General features: G+C 48.7%; 1 protein-coding gene and 1 long non-coding RNA gene across 6 annotated transcripts in view; one reads left to right on the top strand and one right to left on the bottom strand.

Annotated features, from left to right (window-relative positions):
* FLI1 (Fli-1 proto-oncogene, ETS transcription factor) overlaps window positions 1-19,706 on the top strand; it is a 117,556-nt gene that overhangs the window by 17,146 nt on the left and 80,704 nt on the right. The window contains exon 1 of one of the 5 annotated variants that reach the window (XM_077919896.1): window positions 7,013-7,123. The exons of 2 other annotated variants lie outside the window; for them this stretch is intronic. Coding sequence is in view for 2 of the 3 variants with exons in the window: in XM_028707553.2 (XP_028563386.1) it covers window positions 9,576-9,634 (59 nt within the window). In the remaining variant the exon portion in view is untranslated. Of the gene's footprint in view, window positions 1-7,012; window positions 7,124-9,417; window positions 9,635-19,706 lie in introns of those variants that run through there. 2 more of the 5 variants (XM_028707553.2, XM_028707552.2) reach the window with 2 other exon arrangements.
* LOC114585174 (uncharacterized) lies at window positions 8,986-10,994 on the bottom strand. Its single transcript, XR_003703833.2, has 2 exons — window positions 10,568-10,994; window positions 8,986-9,430 (listed from the first exon to the last, which is right to left on the bottom strand). It is a non-coding gene; the product is annotated as an uncharacterized LOC114585174 (long non-coding RNA).

Raw genomic sequence — 19,706 nt, 5'->3', positions numbered from 1 at the left:
AAAGCAACGTCACAAAGCAGTAACGAACTCTTCATCGCTTAAGATGCACATCGCGTAAGATGTGCATTGAGCCAAAGACACCTAGCAGCCTGCGGTACAATTTGGATCCACGTTTCTTAGCGCCAATTGGTTTGCTCCATCAAGATCCTTTTAAAGCCATCCTGGGGCCTGAATGTGGCCCTTTAGGCCTTTGTGTCTGGTCCCCAGAACCCTCTTCACACCTCTCTCCCAGGGCTACACCCCTCACTGGCCCTGTAGTTTCCCCCCCTGGCTGGAATGTGCCCCTGAACTCTGAATAGCTCAGTTGGTCAGAGCATGGCGCTGATAATGCCACGGTTGCAGGTTTGATCCCCATGTGGGACAACTGCGTATTCCTGCATTGCAGGGAATTTGACTAGAATGATCCTCAGGGTCCCTTCCAACTCTATGATTCCATGAGCTCAATATTGTTCTGATTGTGCCAGTGGCAAAGCTGCATGCTCCAGCACCGGGGGGGGGGGGCGGACAGTAGGCGAGGGCGTGGCTGGCGTGCGTCCCGGGGGGGCGTGGTGCACATCCTGGGGGCGTGGCATGCATCCTGGGGGTGTGGGACGCCGCCTGCAGGGGCGTGGCACCTAGTGCGGTGGGGGTTCACATGGCATGTGTCCAGGGGGGCAGCCGCAATGGTACCCCCCTCCCTGGTGGTGCCAGGGGTAGTGCACTCCCCCACATTCCTCTGCCAGTGCTCTTAGCTTGACTAAATGGAAGCTAGGAAGTAATGTGTGTGTGTGTGTGTGAGAGAGAGAGAGAGAGAGAAAAAGAGAGAGAGAGAGAGAGAGAGAGAGAGAGAGAGAGAGAGAGAGAAAGAAAGAAAGAATAGAAACTAACCTATTATACTTTACATAAAATTTACATACACAAAATTTACATACACTGTCCCACACACTTTTGCTTCTGGCTCCACCCACCACTGGCCCTTCTCTCTCTCTCTCTCTCTCTCTCTCTCTCTCACACACACACACACACACACACACACACACACACACTGCAGTGTTTTCCTCCCACTCCAGGATGGAGGTAGTCAAATTGAGACTGAGTAGGGATCTGCTGTGGTAGATCCTTCTTGGTGGCATCTCTGTGTGTTACTTGGAGTAAGTCACAGTCCATCTGGAGGAAGGAGAAGATTGTAAAGCCTTCTTTTCTCCAGACCAATACAAGACTCTTCAGGGGGCCAGGGAAAGTCCTGTGCAATTTGCAAAGCTCCTTCTTCTGCCAACACAGCTGGTTCAATAAATGGTAAAACTTAAGGCTGCCCGACATGATTCTCCTTCTTAGATCCACATCCACACTCCCTTCCTTAAGCCAAACATGTTGCTAAACTCCTGGCTTACAGTGCTTCAAGGAAACCTCCATGGGCTTGAGGGAGAGAGAAATACTCCTTATGCTCACTTACTTGGGTGTAAGCTCAACTGAACTCAGAGGGACTTACTTCTGAGTAGACATGTATGTATAGGATTGTGCAGTCAATCAGCAGCATAGATTAAAACATGTATTTTAGTTAATACAAAAACTTACTTAAAAAATAAAATATGTGCCAACCTTTTTAAACATTTGAATGAACCGTTTTCACACAGCTTTAAAATAAATCAGCAGCTTTTTTTCTCATCCTAGGACAATCTCCACCTTGTTATTTTAAATCATCATCAACTGCAATGAGTTATTTTATTTTTAAAAAAATAATACTTAAAAGGTATCACTTGGAGTTAAAGAAAAGAGCAACGTTATTTATCCTGGAAAATTCAACAGGCTGAAGCTGTTAAAAAGAAAACAGCTTAAAAAAAAAAAGGCAAGAAAGCAAAATAGGCACAGGGGATCGGCTTTTTACACTGCAAAAGTCTCTTGCTTTTCCAGACACCAGAATCCAAGTAACCAAATCCCCCTTCAGTTAATTCACTAACTCTGCTGACCTTCTAAAGGTTCCATTATTTCTGTGACTTATAGAAAAATGCACCTCAAAGAAAACAGACTTCAGCTCCTCTGCACATTTTGCAACCCAGACTGCCTCGCCACTTCTCCACCCCCCCCCGCCCCCTGCCCCCTTTCTCAGTAGGGGAGGGGGATGCTAGGGGAGGGCGTGGGGGGAAGCCTTAAATCTTTCCTTCAAATCTCCAAATATATGAAGTCTGAGGAACAAATTCAAAGCAGGCACGGACGCCTGAAGAGAAGTTAGAGGGAGAAATATTCCGTTTCATTCAAGCGCATCAAGGGTCTAGCTGGAGTCTTGTTTGGCTAAGGTCAGACGAGACTGGGCTCTCCAATAAAAATAAATCTCAAATTAATTATGGCCTCAAGCGAGGGGCCAGACGTTTGGAGCTGGTGTGCTGCAGTCTGGTTTTGGGGAATTCGTTTTTTCTTCTTCTTCTTCTTCCTCCTCCTCTTCCTCCTCCCTCCTCCCGCAACCACTTTAAGTTTACAATATTGGAGGGAAATGGGGAAGAGAAAGCGAGGTCTCTTTTTTACATGTGGCCTTCCAGATGTGTATGGTGGACTCTTGGATCCCTTCGGCCTCAGCCAACATGACCCTCGGCCAGAGATTATGAGAGTCCAGCAACTTCTGGAAGGACACGGACTCCTCATTCCTGGATTGGGGGGGGGCGTGTACCCAAAGAGAAATCCCTTATCTATTCAGAAAGAAAGAAAGAAAAAATAAAGAAAGAAAGAAAGAAAGAAAGAAAGAAAGAAAGAAAGAAAGAAAGAAAGAAAGAGTTTGAGATGACAAAACCTGAACTACAGCTCCAGCATGGAGTAAGAAAACTAATGATGTCACTGCTTCTGAGCATGTGCAAAATTCCTACTTTGTTAGTACCACTGCTTGGCTGAGATATGTGTGCTGCTTTGGGGGTTTTTTTGTCCTTGTTAATGCTAAAAACCTATGGAGGTGCTACTTCCCACCACCACCACCACCACGGGAGCCAACTCCTAGAGGCAACTCCAGCCTCCCCCCATAAAATACTTGAGGGGTCTACTCCCCACAAAGTTGATGGGCATTGCCATTGAAGTGGTGTGAGTGTGCCACACCTTGTGTTTGATTATGTGGAGTGGGGCTCAGTTGCCCCCCCCCATATTTTATTCAAGTTGGCACCCCTGCCCCCCCAAAGGAATGTATCCTAGGCATACATCAATTTGCCCATTATCATTGCCATACCTGTATTTCCATATTGAGCAGGGTGTGTGGGTGTGGACTTGCCCTGCTGAATATCTGCCTATTTCATAGCTGTTAAGGAAGAGTTAACAAACAAACAAACAAACAAACAAACAAACAAACAAACAAACAAACGATTATTCTGTCTAGTTGTGCTGAAGACTGCAATTCAAACCTTGCCAACTTCAGCCGAAAGCAAGTCCCCAGTCTTTCTGGTCCTTAGCTTATGTCACTGCCTTGTTTGTGTGTGTGTGTGTGCGTGCGCGCGCGCGCGCGCGCAAGGTGTGGAATCCACCCTATGTGAAAGATAATGAGAGGCTTTCCCTCAATCTGTGAATGAGCCAGGATCTCCCTCTGCTGCTGTCTCTTTGCAGATCCAAGCCAAGTCGAAGAGCTTCCAGTTCTTCTGGCAGCCTTGCATCCAGATCCTTCGCTCATCGGGGGTCGGCTGAAATGTCTAACTGACGTTCACTGCCCCCCACCCCCCATAATGGTTTTAGGGGGAATGGATTGTGCAAGCAATGAATGCAATATATAACTTCTCTCCAAACTCCTTTGATTTCCGCACTGTTGACAGCTACATATTGTAAGCTCCTTGGGGGCGAGGACTTCTCACTCCCGCTTCTGTAACTGTAAAGCCTCCCGTCCGTTCACAATGCTCTATAATAATCATAATGCATGAGAAAGAGGACTCGCTAGGCTTCTTTTTAAGCCAGATCGGATAGGTAAAGGGAGACTTCCCGGAAGAGTGGAGCCCGAAGCAAGTCTTATTTGAATCTACGGGGATTTCTACCTTACATGCATAGAATAGAATTCCAGCTTGGGTAATCAGTAGCTTATACGTGGAGCAGCGGTATAGATGCACAAAATGTCACTGCAAAAACGATAATTCTGTAGTATGGCCAGCATTTTGCATAGTTACTTGGGAGCAGATTTCTGCTGCAGTCAATGGAACTTAGTTCCAAAGAATTCGGATCCTGCGCATTTTTGCCACGATGTTCTACGGAGTTCCAAGTAAGAAGGCATAGGATTCCAGCAGGGTGTGTGTGTCCATGTTCCCAGCGTGTGTGTGTGATATGAACATAGACACCAGCGAGGTACCAAGAGGGTATCTTTCTTGCATAGGTGTCTGGCATAGGGTTCGATCCTAAGCACAGAGTTCATTGTGGATGGAAGAGACAATTCCTGCATCGCAAGGGGGCTGGACTAGATGCCCTTTGGGATGCCTTCCAACTCTACAATTATATGATTCAGTGATGCGGTCTAAGCATTTCTCACCGAATCCGTAGCATAATTGCGTTCTTGTGCAGTCCACGGTTGCTTTAAACAATAAATGGCGTAAGGGGTGGTGCATTCCACTATCCTGATTTGATTGATTGATTGATTGAACGACGGTATTAAATACTGCCCGCCAGTGATCCCATCTTTTCTGGAGCTCCTCTACAGTCGGATCCTATGCAACGTGAGCCACGCCCAGTCTGGCGTTTGAGAGCTATCCGGAGAGGCGCGGGGGGACTCAGCGCCGGATTGAAAAGGAGAGCCCTTGGGGAAAGAGGCTCCCAGCTTTCCTAGGCATGCTTACTCGAAAGTAAGTCCCATCGAAATCGATGGCATTTACTTCTAAGTCAGCAAAATGAGTAGGATGGTTTTGCGCTCATTTTAACCGATTTGCGTAGTTTATTGAACATCTTGTTTTAAAATTTCATTGTGATCTGCTGCTCTATCCCCCCACAAAAAAGTAATATCTTAAAAAAGAGAGAGGAAAACTATCCTGACATTTTAAAAAATTGTTTCCAAATCTCCCTTGGCATCCCTATTAAGTCGTAAATTTTCAAGGCGGACTCTTGAATAGAGACAAAACAGAAACAAAAAGTCGAATTGAGAGTTTGCAAAAATTGTTTTCCAGTTGCATGAAGAACGCAAGGCAGCCGCCCGCCCGGGTTCATCGGACGCATCAAGAAAGGCTTGGAAAGAGTTCCTTGTCCATTTACCTCCCTCGCTACTATCCCGGTTTACTTGTCAAAGCGTCGCTGAATGTTCCCGCGGCTGACAAGCGGGAAATGTTAGGGTAATTCGGATCTTTCGCCAGTCTTCAGCCAGACCTCTTGGGCCTGCGAGAAGGATGTGGCCTGAAAGTAAGTTTCGTTGAAGTCCACGGGACTTACTTCGGAGTAGACGTGCCTAGCCTGGCTGTGACTGACTGTGCTCAGTGGCCTGTCAGCTAGCTCAGGATCTTGATGAGTCCTCTCTGAGGCGATCCAGCGCCGGCTCGGCGGCTTAGGTCCCATTAATGTCAATGGGGTTTCAGCAGCCTAACTCTGAGGCTGCGCTTAGCTCCTGATCTTCCTGCAGGTGAGGGAGACTTGCCGAAGGAAGCGGGCAGAAAGAAGGAATTGCTGGAAGTGATCAACCCAAGGGAAAGCCAGGATTGGGGGGAGCTATCGGCCAATCCTGTCTCTTCGTTGGGTTGATCACTATATACAGCGATGTATATACATATGTGTGTGGATATAGATATAGATATAGATATAGATATAGATATAGATATAGATATAGATATAGATATAGATATAGATATAGATATAGATATAGATATAGATATAGATATAGATAGATAGATATAGATAGGTGAGAATCTCGTGCGTTCCAACTTTCGCCTCCCTTTTACTTGTCAAAGGCACCCCAATTCTTTTCTTGTTGGCTGGTGGGGGGCGATAACAGGCGGCCTGATCCCTTCTGGCGCTCCTCTTGTCCACACCCGCGTTTTATTAGAACTTAACTCCGAAAGGAAATTGGTTCAGATCTCGGCTTCCAGTATAAAAGGCGGAAGAGCCCAGATCGCTGGAAGACGAGCGCTTTCTAGCCCTCTCTTCGCCTCGCATCATTTCCAGAAACTTTCTCGATTTCAGATCTTGACATTCACGGCCAGGTTTTAATGGCAAGCGACCTCAGGTCACCTGAAGGTCAGTATATACGTTTCTCAAGGCGCACAAACACACCAGGCAGCGACAGGGATGGCTTGCTCTTCTCAGTCGACATGGGCACTGCTTAATAATAATAATAATAATAATAATAATAATAATAATTATACCACGCCCATCTGACTGGGTTCCCCCAGCCACTCTGTGCGTCTTCCAACATATATAAAACTTCTTGTTGTTCTTCCCGATGCCATTTAGAATTGGACTGCGCTGCTGTGCACATCTACTCGAAAGTAAACTCCCCCGGATCCAATGGTTCTTCTGGGCAAGCACGCATTGGTTCGGGTTGCAAACATTAAGAAAGCGACATCAGGGTCAGAGGAGGATGGGGGGGGGTGGTCTTCCCTTTTCCTCCCTTCTCCCCCACTGGAGTTTGCCATGTCGTGGTGAAGCGGAGGGAGGGAAGTTGTTGGTTAGTAGAGACAAGCAGCCGGCCAGCCAAGGGTTAAGCCTGGTGCCTTTGCGCGGCCTGCCAGCCAGCCCCCGTGGCCCCGGGCGGAGGGGACCTGACCCCGCTAGCAGCATCCAGATGTGGGCTGCTCTCCGGGGACACCGCGGCAGAGCAGCGCTCGGATTGTAAAAAGGAGACAAGGCGGCGGGGCGGGGGGAGGCGGTGGTCTTGTCGCCAGCCTTAGCCCCCCACCCCAGCAGAGACTGGCTGGCTGGCAAGGCGGGAGCCCCCGACTGGGTGGGGTGAGTGGAGTGGAATGGATGGGGGCTGATTTTTGGAGAAGGGGAGACAGAGGGAGGGGCCAGGGAGGCTTCTCCGCCGTCGAGGAAGTCAAACATCCAACTATCCGGGCGCCGCGCCTCCGCGTGCGCGGCATCCTAAACAAACCTCCCCTTCTGGACGGGAGGGGCAAAAGGGACTTGGGCTTCTGCTTGAGACAGACAGACAGACACTGGCTGGACTAACAAAACCGGAAGAGGGGGGAGGAGGAAAGGCTGGACCTTGTATGAGGTAACCATCTTTGGGGTGGGGGGCTGTAGAGAGAGATGTTGACAGTGAACTGCTGGGTGGGGGGCTGAGGCTGCGTGTGGGGAAAACTCCTTTTCCAATTTCTGCTCCATTTCCTTGTAAGACAACCCCCACCCCACCCCCGCGCGCGTCTTTCCATTCTTCTCTGTTGCACAAGAACGGTGGAAGTGTTGGATGTTGGGGCTACTTTGGGAGGGAGAGAGATTTGTTTGAACAGTGCATGGCTTTGAGTGTTTGGGGAGTTTGTCCAGATCATTTTCATATATATATATGAGAATCTCCAACCGCCGCCGCTCGTTAGATAGAAACGCTCCGCCAGACCCTCAAATCCCAGATCCTGCAGGGAATATCCCAGAAAGAAATCAGGAAAAAAATCGGGCTTTCGTCCGGGTTTGTCTGGGTTCTGCTGGCCGGTCGCGCGATCCTGTGTACTTTTACTTGAAAGTAGGTCCCATTGAGTAGAATCATAGAATTGTAGAGTTGGAAGGGACATCAAGGATCATCTAGTCCGGTAAGGCGGGACTTGCGTGGGGCTGAGCTCCGTTGGGGCTTTACTTCCGAGTAAACCTGCCTAGTCACAGGTTTGGGCTTGGTGAAAAAAAAGGCAGAGAGGATCGGACTTCTTCTCAATCCTTTTTTTTTTACATTGGGTCCCCTCACCGTCCGCCCTGAGTCTCAGACCTATTTCCATCATCAAAATCGGCAAGGGAGGTCTTCTAAGTCCCTTGCACCTAGTCCTAAGCGGGGGGAGTTTGTTTCGTAATAGAAAAACATATTCGAAATTAAGCGTCTCCATATATAGATATACTCCATCAATTGCTTGGCCCGCATGTGAATCTGTCCTAAAACTGTCCCAGACCCCCAAACGCAGTAAATTTGGCACAGTCCCTCTCACTTGAAATGAGCAAACGTCTCTCCACACTCTGGAGAACTCAGGAACCCTTTACTTCCGAGTAGGCATCATTGGGATGCCGCTGCATCTCAGCTGTCCTGCAACGCAAAAACGTTAAAATGCCGATTGGCTGCAGTGCTGACCAGGATATCACCCGAACAGGTTGCTCAAGAAGGTCAGTTTGTGACTCCAGGAACCATTCCGTAGTACAAATGCTGTATTACTGAGAAGGTGCAGAAAATAAAGAACAGGGGTCCCCAGAAGGGCTGCAGTCCTAGCTCCTCTTACTTGGGAGTAAACTCCATTTCATTTAATAGGATTTACCTTTGAGTAGACATGGTTAGGGTCGCGTTGCAAAGCTGCAATCCTCCGGTCGGGCTGAAATCCGAAACAAATTTACAAAGGAGTAAATCGCACTGAAGCCCGTGGGACTTGCTTACAGGGAAGCACGCTTAGGACCACCCTGTTAACTAGGAGTAAGCTCCATTGAATCCCGTGGTCTTTGAGTAGACACGCATAGGATGCCACTCTTGGCTTATTAAACTTGGTGGCAAACAATGTTTTATTTTATTTTGAAAATAAAGAAATCTTGTGGCTTTCGGTTACGCGAAGCCAGCGAAAAGGTTCACGCTCTCACTATACACACATACACGTATACACGTGTCCACCCACGGTTGCCTCGCGCCTTACCTTAGTTGCCCTTTTCCTGGCAATAAACGGGAGTTTTGAGTTCCCTGTTAGGAACGGGGGAGGGGAAAAGCCAAACAAAGGAAAAATCCTCCAGAAACCGTTCCATGAAACGCCTGTTGAATATTGACAACCATGTGGTTTTGTCATCTATCCAAAAGAGCACATTGACACATTTAACCGTAAGAAATCAAATCAAATTTGGTAGGCTGGGGCGAACGAGAGCCTTCCCCCATCCCCGATGTAATTAACCTCCGGACGGGAAAACGCCTTATGAATGATTTATTTATTTTACAAATTGCATGTGAAGGAAAACGGGAATTGATGGCTCAAACTGGGACCCTGCAACGGATCTGTATCCTACTGAATTTCCGGATAAATAGAGCCAGGATCGCAGCGTCGGGCACCTTTAAATAAATCTGTCTGGACAGCTGGGGGAAAAAAATATTCCCCCAGATGTCCGGGAGAGGAGAGCCGAGTGGGGGCTCCTTGCCTCTCCTGACCAGCCAGCCAAAATCCTGCAGGAGCCGGAGGGAGCGCCCCGAGTCCTGAAGCGCGCTCCGGGGTCTCGCTCCTTATCTAACCCCAGCAAATATCCTGCTAGCTTTTTTTAAAAAAAAGTTCTCCTCCTCTTCGGATCCAGCAGGGCCGGCCCAGGCGCGGCGGGGAGCGAAGTTTCCTCCTCGAGTGACTTCACTTCCCAAAGTGAGCTGGGGAAAAAAGTTTCATCCGGTTAACTGTCGCTCTTTCGCTTTGCGGCGAGAGGAGAGGCGGAGGAGGCAGGCCGGGCGGGCGCGGAACAGAGTCGGGGCTGAAGCGGGCGGCGTAGCGCGGGCGCGGAGCTCAACCGGGTCAATGTGCGGACTCCCGGGACGCCGGACTGGGAAGCGCGCTCGATGGACGGGACCATTAAGGTAAGGGGGGGGGGAGAAACTGGGGGAACGAGGACGGATGAAGAGGTGGATGGATGGATGCGGGGCGAGAGGAGCGCAGCGAGCAGGGGTTGGGGGGCACAATTGGGAAGAGGGCTGCTGTGGCTCTTTCCGAAAGGGGAGGTCCAGGAAGGGTTAAAACCCGGCCGGCGAGCGAGGAGCACCCTCTCCTGCCTATTTACCTCTCCTCGCTACTTGGCTTGCGCGGCGCCGGCTGCGATCCTACGCGAAGGGCGCAAGCGGCGCGCGGGAGAGCGCAAGCCTGAGCTGCTTGCCTTCCCTCCAGCTTAGCCTCCCCCTCGGCTGGGGAATCGGGGTTGGCAGCATCTGGTGGGATCTTGGGGGCTAGTCTTGTGCGTTTCCCCCCTTCTCCCCACCAGCATTATCACGCACACATTGGAACAGGCAGAGCTGGCGGGAGGACGAGAAGCGCTGGACCCCGCAGCTCCGGGCTAGAGGAGCTGCTCAGGTCGGGGATGCTTTTGCAGAAGGACTACAGCGTGCGCAACGAAATCCAGGTCCAGGGTAATCGGGATTGGTGCGGCGTCAGGATCTCCGGTTCCCCTCCTTCTGAATTTTGCAATCCCCCCCCCCCCAATTTTCAGGGCAACTTCTACCCGCGAAGCGCCTTCTGTCAATTGGGCGCTGCTATTCGCCTGCCTGGCTCCACGCGCGCCCTTCCCACGGCGGGGGCGCCACTGCTCGGGGTTTCTTTGGATTGCTGCGACCGGGGTGGGGTGTCTGAGTGTCCCGAGCCCGGCCACTCGGTTGCTGGGACTGGCGCAGTCCCCTTTCAAGGCATGGACACGGTTGATCCTCGGGCTCGTCTGAACACGCGCCGCTCTACAGAAAAACAACAACGCCACACGCGGGGCAAGGGGGCTCCCTTCCTCCACCCCCAGCTCCATTACGGACCTGCTTAATTTCTTGGTCGCCTTTCAGAGGAAGAAAGAGGCGGGGAAGGGATCTTTTAAAACTTCCGTGTGTCGGGCGGGACTTCGTTGCGAGGCGCACGAGTTGGATCTGGGCCCCGGGGGGAAAGGGAGCTGGCGCGGAGGGTGCTCTCCCCCACCAAACGTATCTGCCTGTTTTTGGAGATTCGTCGTTGTTGTTGTCGGAATCCTAGAAATGTAGATTTGGAAGGGACCCGCAGGGTCATCTAGTCCAACCCACTGCAATGCAGGAAAGTAGTTTTGTGTTGTTGTTTTGACGGCTTCACCAGCAGCCCCTGAAACGGATCAGAGGAGGCGAATGTGCGCAGGGACGCGGCGGGCGGGCGGGCGGAGAAACAGCCCTAGCGGCTTCCTTGCCTGGGCGGGGCGGCGGCAGCAGCTTCCCTCCCTCTTCTCCCTCCCTCTCCCGCACCCGCCTCGCCCGCAAGTGATCTCTTGCGGAATCTGCCAGATTCCTCGTAGTGAGTAACAAGTGCAGCATCCCACCCTGCAGGGAGGGTGGAAGGGAGCGGTGGGGAAGGAGCGGGCGACGTCTTGATGACCTGGCAAGGAGGCTGCTGCTACCACGAAGCCTTCAGCTATTTTGCGTCCTAACCACCAACTCCTGGAGAGAAAAAACATCAGTTTCTCCTTCAGCCTCCCAGGCACTGACTGAAGCCAACTACTCCAAATCCTATTCCTCCTCCTCCTCCTCCTCTCTCTCTCGGACAGAAACACTCCTGAGTAAAACCAGGAGAAGGCAACAGGGCTCTGGGAATTATTTATTTGGGCTTCCAAGATTTTCCCCACCTAGAGGTGAATTTGAGCCCCTGTCCTGGGTGGGAGATGTAGTTCGGCAACATCTGGAGGGCCAGAGGTTCCCTGCCCTTGCCCTATAGCGAAGTGGTAGAGCCCTGAGGCTGCCGGTAGAGGATGGCAATTTTTTGAATGGAAAGGAAACCCCTCCCTGTATTCAGCAACACATCGTTGATGTAATGCCAGGGCCTTCGTGGTGGATTTATACTGGATCATTCATACATCAATCTGCTTTGCTAGTTGTTCTGTGTCGCACAGATACAGCAATGGTGCCATAATTGTAGCTGCTTGGGGCGTCTTTTTATAGTTAATAATAATAATAATAATAATAATAATAATAATAATAATAATGGGAATCTGTAAGAGGGAATGAAACAAGGAAAAGTTCTGCGAATGGTTCAAAGGCTTGCTTTAGTATCCCGTCCCAGCTGAACTGCCAAACAGCAGCATGCATTTACAAGTATTTGCTGTGGTTGCTGCTAAAAATCTCTGTAATAACTTCTGTGCAACATGAAATATGGGGGAGCACCTTATGACTTTTCCCAGCACCACTCTTAAGAGCTATGTTTTGTGTTGTCTGGGCCAAAAGTGGATGCTTGTATAATAGGCCTCAGCATTGTTTCCATGGGCTTGAACTCCGTGTGTAGCTTTATATGGGACCTAATGTGTAAATCAGCCAGTGAGGTGTAATGGTTGGACAGACGGGGTATGACCTGGGAGACTAGAGTTCAAATCCCTGCTTGGCCATGAAGCTCACTGGGTGACCGTAGGGCTAATCACCATCTCTCTGCCTGACCTAACTTGCAGGCTTGTTGTGCGGATTAATTGAGGAGGGGTAGAACCATGTCCACCACCTTGAGCTCATTGAAGAAAAAGTGTGGGATAGAAATGCAGTAAATAAATAAAGCTTCCTAGATGCTGCTGGATTCCAGTTGCTGGTGTCTCTGATGGTTGGAAAGGTTTTTGGGGGGAGCAGGGGGGGCAGCAGAGATCTTCGGCCCTCCAGCTGTTGCTAAACTACCTCTCCCATCAACCCCAGCCAGCCTGGCCAAGAGTCAAGGCTGATAGGAAGTGTCATTTGGTAAACATCTGGAAGGCCACAGGTTGCCCCATCCATGATGTAAAGGACGGTTTACGTTTTGGATTCAGGGCAGTGCGACAGGTTCCCCCGCACTGGCGCCGCACCATAGTGCATTGTGCAGAACGGAAGGTAAGAGATGATGGGGATGGGCACTGAATTTTGGCTTTGGACAGGAGGGCGCAGCCAGGGCTGGATTTAGGTTTGATGAGGCCCTAAGCTACTGAAGGTAATGGGGCCCTTTATATGGCAGGTGGGGCCCTTTACATACATCATAGGAGCCTACACAGCACAAAACAAAACACTGTTGCCATATGTAGGTTTTATTTTATTTGTTTGTTACCTTATATTTTGGAAATGTACATCCAGGTTTTTTTTCCTTTAATTTTTTTGGGCCCCCACAAGAGAGTGGGGCCCTAAGCGATAGCTTGTTTAGCTTATATGTAAATCCGGCACTGGGTACATCTGAAATTTGAAAGGCCAAAGCCCACCTTTGTCATTACTGCTCTGGCTGCTGTGGGAAAAGGCTTTTCCTGTGTTAGCCACCCACAAGAGGAGCAGGTGGTGAGCATGAAATGTAACTAGTACTTTTTTTCAGGGGGTACTCAAGGTACGTAGTACCGGCAGCTCCCCCCCCCCCCCACGAAGAAAAACACTGGTTAAAAGTGTGGCGCTTACTGTAACATCTTTGTGGTGAGAACTGGCGCCTTTCTTTCTTGAAGAAAAGCACCGGCTGTAACCATGTGCATCCATGTAAATGGAAGTGGTGCATTGTGGTTGGCATTATCTGCCCTTGCAGCGAAATGCAGTTTGTATTTAAACAGTTCAGTGTTGCTCCCAGCAAGGCAGGCTGGGGCGTGGGGGGCGCTGGTCCCAGCAACTGACATGCAATGTATACAGGTGCCCTGGGTAAAATGGCAAAATATTAATCTCGCTAGGTCTGCAGAACTGCAGAATTAGGAGGCAACCAACACCCAAGTTTTGCTCCTGCGTGATGTTGGGCATCAGTGCTCATCTGTACCAGCCAGCCTGGACAACGGTTAGGGGAACATGGAAGATGCAATCCAACGTTGTCTGGAGGGCCCCACATTCCCCATCCCTGCTATATTCTTCTCCCTTTTCCAAATTCAAGTGCATCTGAAAAGAGAAGAAACGCAAGCTGCATTAGCAGAATGCTCGCCAGAAGGTGGAGGGAATGGATTTGGAAACGTGGACATAAATATGAACTGTGAGTGAGCGTTGGTGGTTGTTTGCCTTTGTTACAGTGGCGGCTGGTGCCCATAGGGTACTGGTAGGGTGGAAGGCAGGGAGCCCAACAGTAGGGGGCACCAGATCCAATGACAGGCAGGGCCAACTAAGTCTGCTTTGGCTCAAATCCTTCTCTCTGCTGAGTTCTACAAGGGCAATACTGAAGAGGAGGAAGTTGATAGGCAGGGCCACCTGCTGGACTGGCTGTCAGTAGGAAGGCCAGGATGGAGGCGCTTGGAGGAAGACCAAGGTTAGGGTTGCCATATGTATGGATTTTCCTGGACAAATCCAGAATACTGCAGTCAGCAGCAGTGTCTGGGGAGAAATCAGGAAAATGTCCTGGAAAATCTGGGCGTATGGCAGCCTGTGTCAGTTCTGTTTTTGCTGTTTCCCCATAAAAATAGCTCAAAAACGGCATTTTAATGCAATTTTGCGGGGGGAAAGCTCAACCACTTTTCTGTCTGGATTTCCACTGTTTGAAATATGGCAACCCTAACCAAGGTTGATGGGGCAGTGCTCCATTTGCCTTAATGGGTCAGGCTCCACCGCTGCCTTTGGATATACTTGTTCACCCTTGTCCCTTTGCTCCATAAGCAAGCATGGCAATTTATGCCCTTGATTGCCAATCGTGCAGATTGATCTGAGAGGAGGGTGGGGACTGGTCCAATGCAGGATTCCTCAGCCTAGTTCCCTTTGGACTACAACTTGCCTCATCCCTGAGTGCTTGTCATGCTACCTGGGGCTGATGTGGTCCAACAACCCCTGGAGGGAACCGGGTTGGTGAAGGCTGATCTGGCGACTGCTAATTTTCTGGCTCTCAAGACAGAGGCATAAGTTGGGGAAAGGGCAAGAAGTCTTGTGTCTCTATTCTGTTGGCTTCTCTCTCCTGGCAAACAGGCCTGGAAGATGGCATTTGTGTGTTTGAGCCCCTTCAAACATGCAGTTCCTATCAGTGTTAATCTTATAATTCACCCCTTTCGGGCTCCAAGACGAGAAAGAATCCTGTCCAAATCATCACATCTGTGTACTTATTTGTGGAACGGTGAACATTTCTTCTTCTGGAAGAATCTGGGACTGCAAAACAGCACTGAGATGACCTTTACATTGCTTTAAATTTAAATTGCTTTTAATGTTGTGTTTTAATTACGTGACCTGCCCTGGGACTGTAAGGCGGGCAATAAATAAATAAATTAGGAGGAAACCCAGTTTGGTCCTTTGCCAGTTGGCCAAGCCAGAGAAAGCTGGATTGAGAAAGCTTTCCAAGTGGAACTGCTGCTTCTGGGCCACCGGGAGATGGGTGCAGCGCAAGACAGTCCCCTTCCAGGCAGGAGGCTACTCTCGATGCACCTGGCAACGTCCTAACGGTAACGGGCATTTTTCTGCAGCTGCGGCTCCTCTTTGCAAAGTTGGTTTGCCACAACATAACAGATGGAGGAGGGAAGATCTGTGAAAGGACAGGGAAGGAACCCTTGAGCGTAGCCTGCAAGGGAAGGAGCAGTTGCCCGCAAGGCTGGGTAATTTGTCCAACCTCAGAGCCAGAGCTCTGTGTGCTTCCTGAGAGTCTGTGCCTATTTCTGTCCTCTGAAACATGCAACTGACATACACCGTCTGCCTGCCTGTCATTTAGAACAGCGGCTGGCTCTTTTTTTTAAAAAAAAAGGTTGCCAGTGGTCAACTCTTAACCTGCGTGATACGCTGGCTGTGTTTTTAAATGTGCTTCTTTGGGATCTCTTAAGCAGTTAAAGGACAACGAAAACTGTGATTTAGCATCTAAAAAAGTAGAGACATCACCTTGGCAACAAAGGTCCAGATAGTAAAAGCTATGGTTTTCCCAGTAGTGATGTATGGAAGTGAAAGCTGGACCATAAAGAAAGCTGATCGCCGAAGAATTGATGCTTTTGAATTATGGTGCTGGAGGAGACTCTTGAGAGTCCCATGGACTGCAAGAAGATCAAACCTCTCCATTCTTAAGGAAATCAGCCCTGAGTGCTCACTGGAAGGACAGATCGTAAAGCTGAGGCTCCAATACTTTGGCCACCTCATGAGAAGAGAAGACTCCCTGGAAAAGACCCTGATGTTGGGAAAGATGAAAGGCACAAGGAGAAGGGGACGACAGAGGACGAGATGGTTGGACAGTGTTCTTGAAGCTACCAGCATGAGTTTGACCAAACTGCGGGAGGCAGTGGAAGACAGCAGTGCCTGGCGTGCTCTGGTCCATGGGGTCATGAAGAGTCGGACAAGACTAAACGACTAAACAACAACAACAAATCTGTGATGCAGAGTGATTCTGTATACGCTTTTGGGGACCACAGCTCAGGGGCACAGCATGTCAAGAGTGTCAACTTGAATAGAATATTGTGGGGCCCCAGCATAATCGATCACCTGATGTGGTGCACACACCCCATATGGATGGCAATGCCCACCAACTTTTGTTGGGGGGGCTGGCCCCCTCAAATATTTTATTGCAGGGGCCAAAGCTCTTGTGGCCCCTAGGAGTTGGGCTCCTATGCAGCACGTGCTCTGCAGGTGTAGAGATCCTTTGGCCTTCCATTCGTTGCTGAACTGCAACTCCCATCCTCCTCCTGGACCATTGGCAGTGTTTGCTGGGACTGATGGGAGTTGTAGTTCAGGAACTTCTGGAGGACCTGCTGTGGTTAGGAGGGCAGGATTGTAGGTGATGGAAAAGTAAACTCTGTAGTCACTGGAGGCCAACATGGACTCAGAGGTGGAAAAATTAGTCTGACTAATAATAATAATAATAATATCATAAAAATATTTTAAACTGGCACTCCAGGCAGCTTACAAAAATTAAAACAGAGCTTATTTATTGATTGATAAAAATATTTGTATACCACTATAGCATAAAATAGTGATGTATGGAAGTGAGAGCTGGACCATAAATAGTGATGTATGGAAGTGAGAGCTGGACCATAAAGAAGGCTGATCGCCGAAGAATTGATGCTTTTGAATTATGGTGCTGGAGAAGACTCTTGAGAGTCCCATGGACTGCAAGAAGATCAAAAGCATCCATTCTTAAGGAAATCAGCCCTGAGTGCTCACTGGAAGGACAGATCGTGAAGCTGAGGCTCCAGTACTTTGGCCACCTCATGAGAAGAGAAGACTCCCTGGAGAAGACCCTGATGCTGGGAAAGATGGAGGGCACAAGGAGAAGGGGGCGACAGAGGACGAGATGGTTGGATAGTGTTTTCGAGGTTACCAGCATGAGTCTGACCAAACTGCGGGAGGTAGTGGAGGACAGAGGTGCCTGGCGTGCTCTGGTCCATGGGGTCACGAAGAGTCGGACACGACTAAACGACTAAACAACAACAACATAGCATAAAAATATAGCAAAAGTGGTTTACAGCAATGGAAACATGAAGCCATACAGTTAAAGCATAAAAAGATTTAAACATGTTTTATTTATTATTTATTTCAGAAAAATGATATGTTGCTTGACTGTTTAAAAAACCCTCGAAGTGGTTTACAGAAACAAGAAAATCAAGAAAAAATTCAAATACTTTGAAACACACAGAAAGTTAAAATAATAAAAGCAGATTAGTATTCACACCAGCTTTCTAAGCATCTGGGTAGGCTTGTCTAAACAAGGATGTTTTTAGCAAGCGTCAAAAAGAGGACCCTGAAGGCACCTGCTTGATCTCAACAGGCAGGGAGTTCCAAAGTGCAGGTGCTGCCACACTAAATGACTGAGTTATTACAAATGGTGACAGGCTATTATGTGGCACGTGTATTAGTGCCAATTCCATCAATTGAAGCAGTCAAGTGGGCACATGTGGGGTAAGGCGATCTTGTAGGGAAAGTGATCCCAGGTTGTTAAGGGCTTTATATACTATTAGCAACACCTGGAACCTGGCCCAGTAGCAAACCAGCAAACAGTGCAGGTCTCTGAGCTGGAAAGAAAAGTTTAAAACAAACAGCAGCAGACTACTATGGATGGGCTAGACTGTGGCACAGTGGGTCAGTGCACCTGGCTGTTAACCAGAAGGTTGGTGGTTCGAGCCCACCCAGGGATCAGTCTTGGGCAGGATTGCTGCATTTCAGGGGGTTGGACTAGATAACAACAACAACAACAACAACAACAATAATAATAATAATAATTTATACCCTGCCCATCTGGCTGGGTTTCCCCAGCCACTCTGGGTGGCTTCCAACAGAATATTAAAATACAATAATCTATTAAACATTAAAAACTTCCCTAAACAGGGCTGACATTTGGGTCCCTTCTAACCCTACAGTTCTATGAATTGCTTGAACAGGCCTGGCAGAATAGAAACATTTTTAGCAGGCCTTTAAAAGTTGGCACAAAAGTCGCCTGTTGGATCTCTGTGTGTGTCTCCTGGCATCCTATAGGTGGGGGTCACTAGGGCCAATAATACCTCCCCCCCCCTCCTCATGTTTTCTTCTGGTTGTCACAATTATTTCATTCTTTAGAACAGGTGAAGGCAGCCTTCCGACTTGTCAGATGTCCTTTGTTTGTTTGTTTTTATTGGAACCAGATTTCCCAAGCATAGCCAGGTGCTAAGTAAATAAGAAAAGAAAAAATATAATAAAAAAGAAAATGTGGGGTTTTTTTGGGGGGGGGGGTTGTCAAATAACATGGTACATCTGAGCACTTTTTGAGCCTAAGGATTTGTTTCTAGTATCAGTACTGAACTCTCACAAAAAGCCATGCCTGGTTAGGTTGCTTCATCTCAACAGACTTATCTAGATTGGGAAAGGAGGTTATTTCGTTGTTGTGGTTGCTGCTGCTGTGGTTAAAACGATTTGCCAAGGTGTGTTGCACATCCCCTTTCTGTTCTCAGTCCTCTGCTTTACAAGGTTGCTAGGGATGCACTTCGTAGAATGGTAGAATTGCAGAGTTTGAAGGGCCATCTAGTCCAACCCCCTGAAATGCCGGAATCACAGCTGATTTCCATCATTTCCAGCCAGACAGTGATGCCCTTTCCCAAGACTCCATTCCATCCCTCCTCCTCCCCTTCCTCTTCCCACCACAACATTCTGTGCCCACTGGGCATGCTCAGTCTTCACTAAGCTCTTTGGTGTTTTCAATTCCTGCATTACAGTCTTTCAGTCCCCCTTTGAAGATATTATGTAATACTGCAAGCCTTTGAATTTCCCCAAGCCTGTTGATATCTCCCACTTCTGTGAGGATGGTGCCATTTTGGTTACATAAAAACCGAGCTCACTGTTGGTGTGTAAGGTGCTGGGGGCAGCCTCCTTTGTGAATGAAGCAACAGGAGACTTTCATTTGTTATTAAATTGATCCATTTTTCACATCAAACAAGCAGTTTTCTCCCCCCATGGAAAGAGCCCAACATGCCTTTTTGAAAGTTTGCCTCTGTCCCAAGGCAAATGGAATACAAAGGTGTTTGGTTGCTTTCCTAACCCAATAGTGGTAAAATTGCAAATACCTGCCTGAGGATTGAAGATGTGCTCTCGCACCTGTAAGCCATCTTCGGCTGCCACTGTTGGAAAACATCAGCCTCTGGCTGTATCATTGATAGTTCTTGAGTGCATCGTAAATTAATTTTACGTGCAAAGGAAAAGAGAACTGCAGTCAAGAAATGGTTGGCTGCCTTTCAGGGATTCACAGCTTCCTCTCTGATGTTTCCCGTTTTCCTCCATAACCTCTTAAGAAGCACCATAACCTCAGAAAATTGCTTAAATATGTGACACACATTGTTGCATGGTTGGGTGGGGGAAATGGTTGGCATGTGTCATTTTTGGATCTAACGCCACTAGAGTTTTATACAGTTTGGTGGAGCTCCAGAAATTGAGGTCATAGAGAAGAGTGTTGAGTTAGACCAACTGGTGTCCAATTGGTGGTGGGACTGGACATCAGGAAGCCTTAGGTATGGCTCCTAGACTGGGCACCATTAATGGTAGCAGTAAGCAGAAGGGCTCAGAGTCGCCAGCTTCCCTGGGATTCTCCTCTTCGGCTTTCCCCAGATGGTCCATATTC

Source organism: Podarcis muralis, chromosome 15 (genome assembly GCF_964188315.1).
Source record: "Podarcis muralis chromosome 15, rPodMur119.hap1.1, whole genome shotgun sequence".
NCBI lineage: Eukaryota > Metazoa > Chordata > Lepidosauria > Squamata > Lacertidae > Podarcis > Podarcis muralis.
Note: the sequence above shows the minus strand (reverse complement) of the source record. Positions and strands in the feature narration are given on the sequence as shown.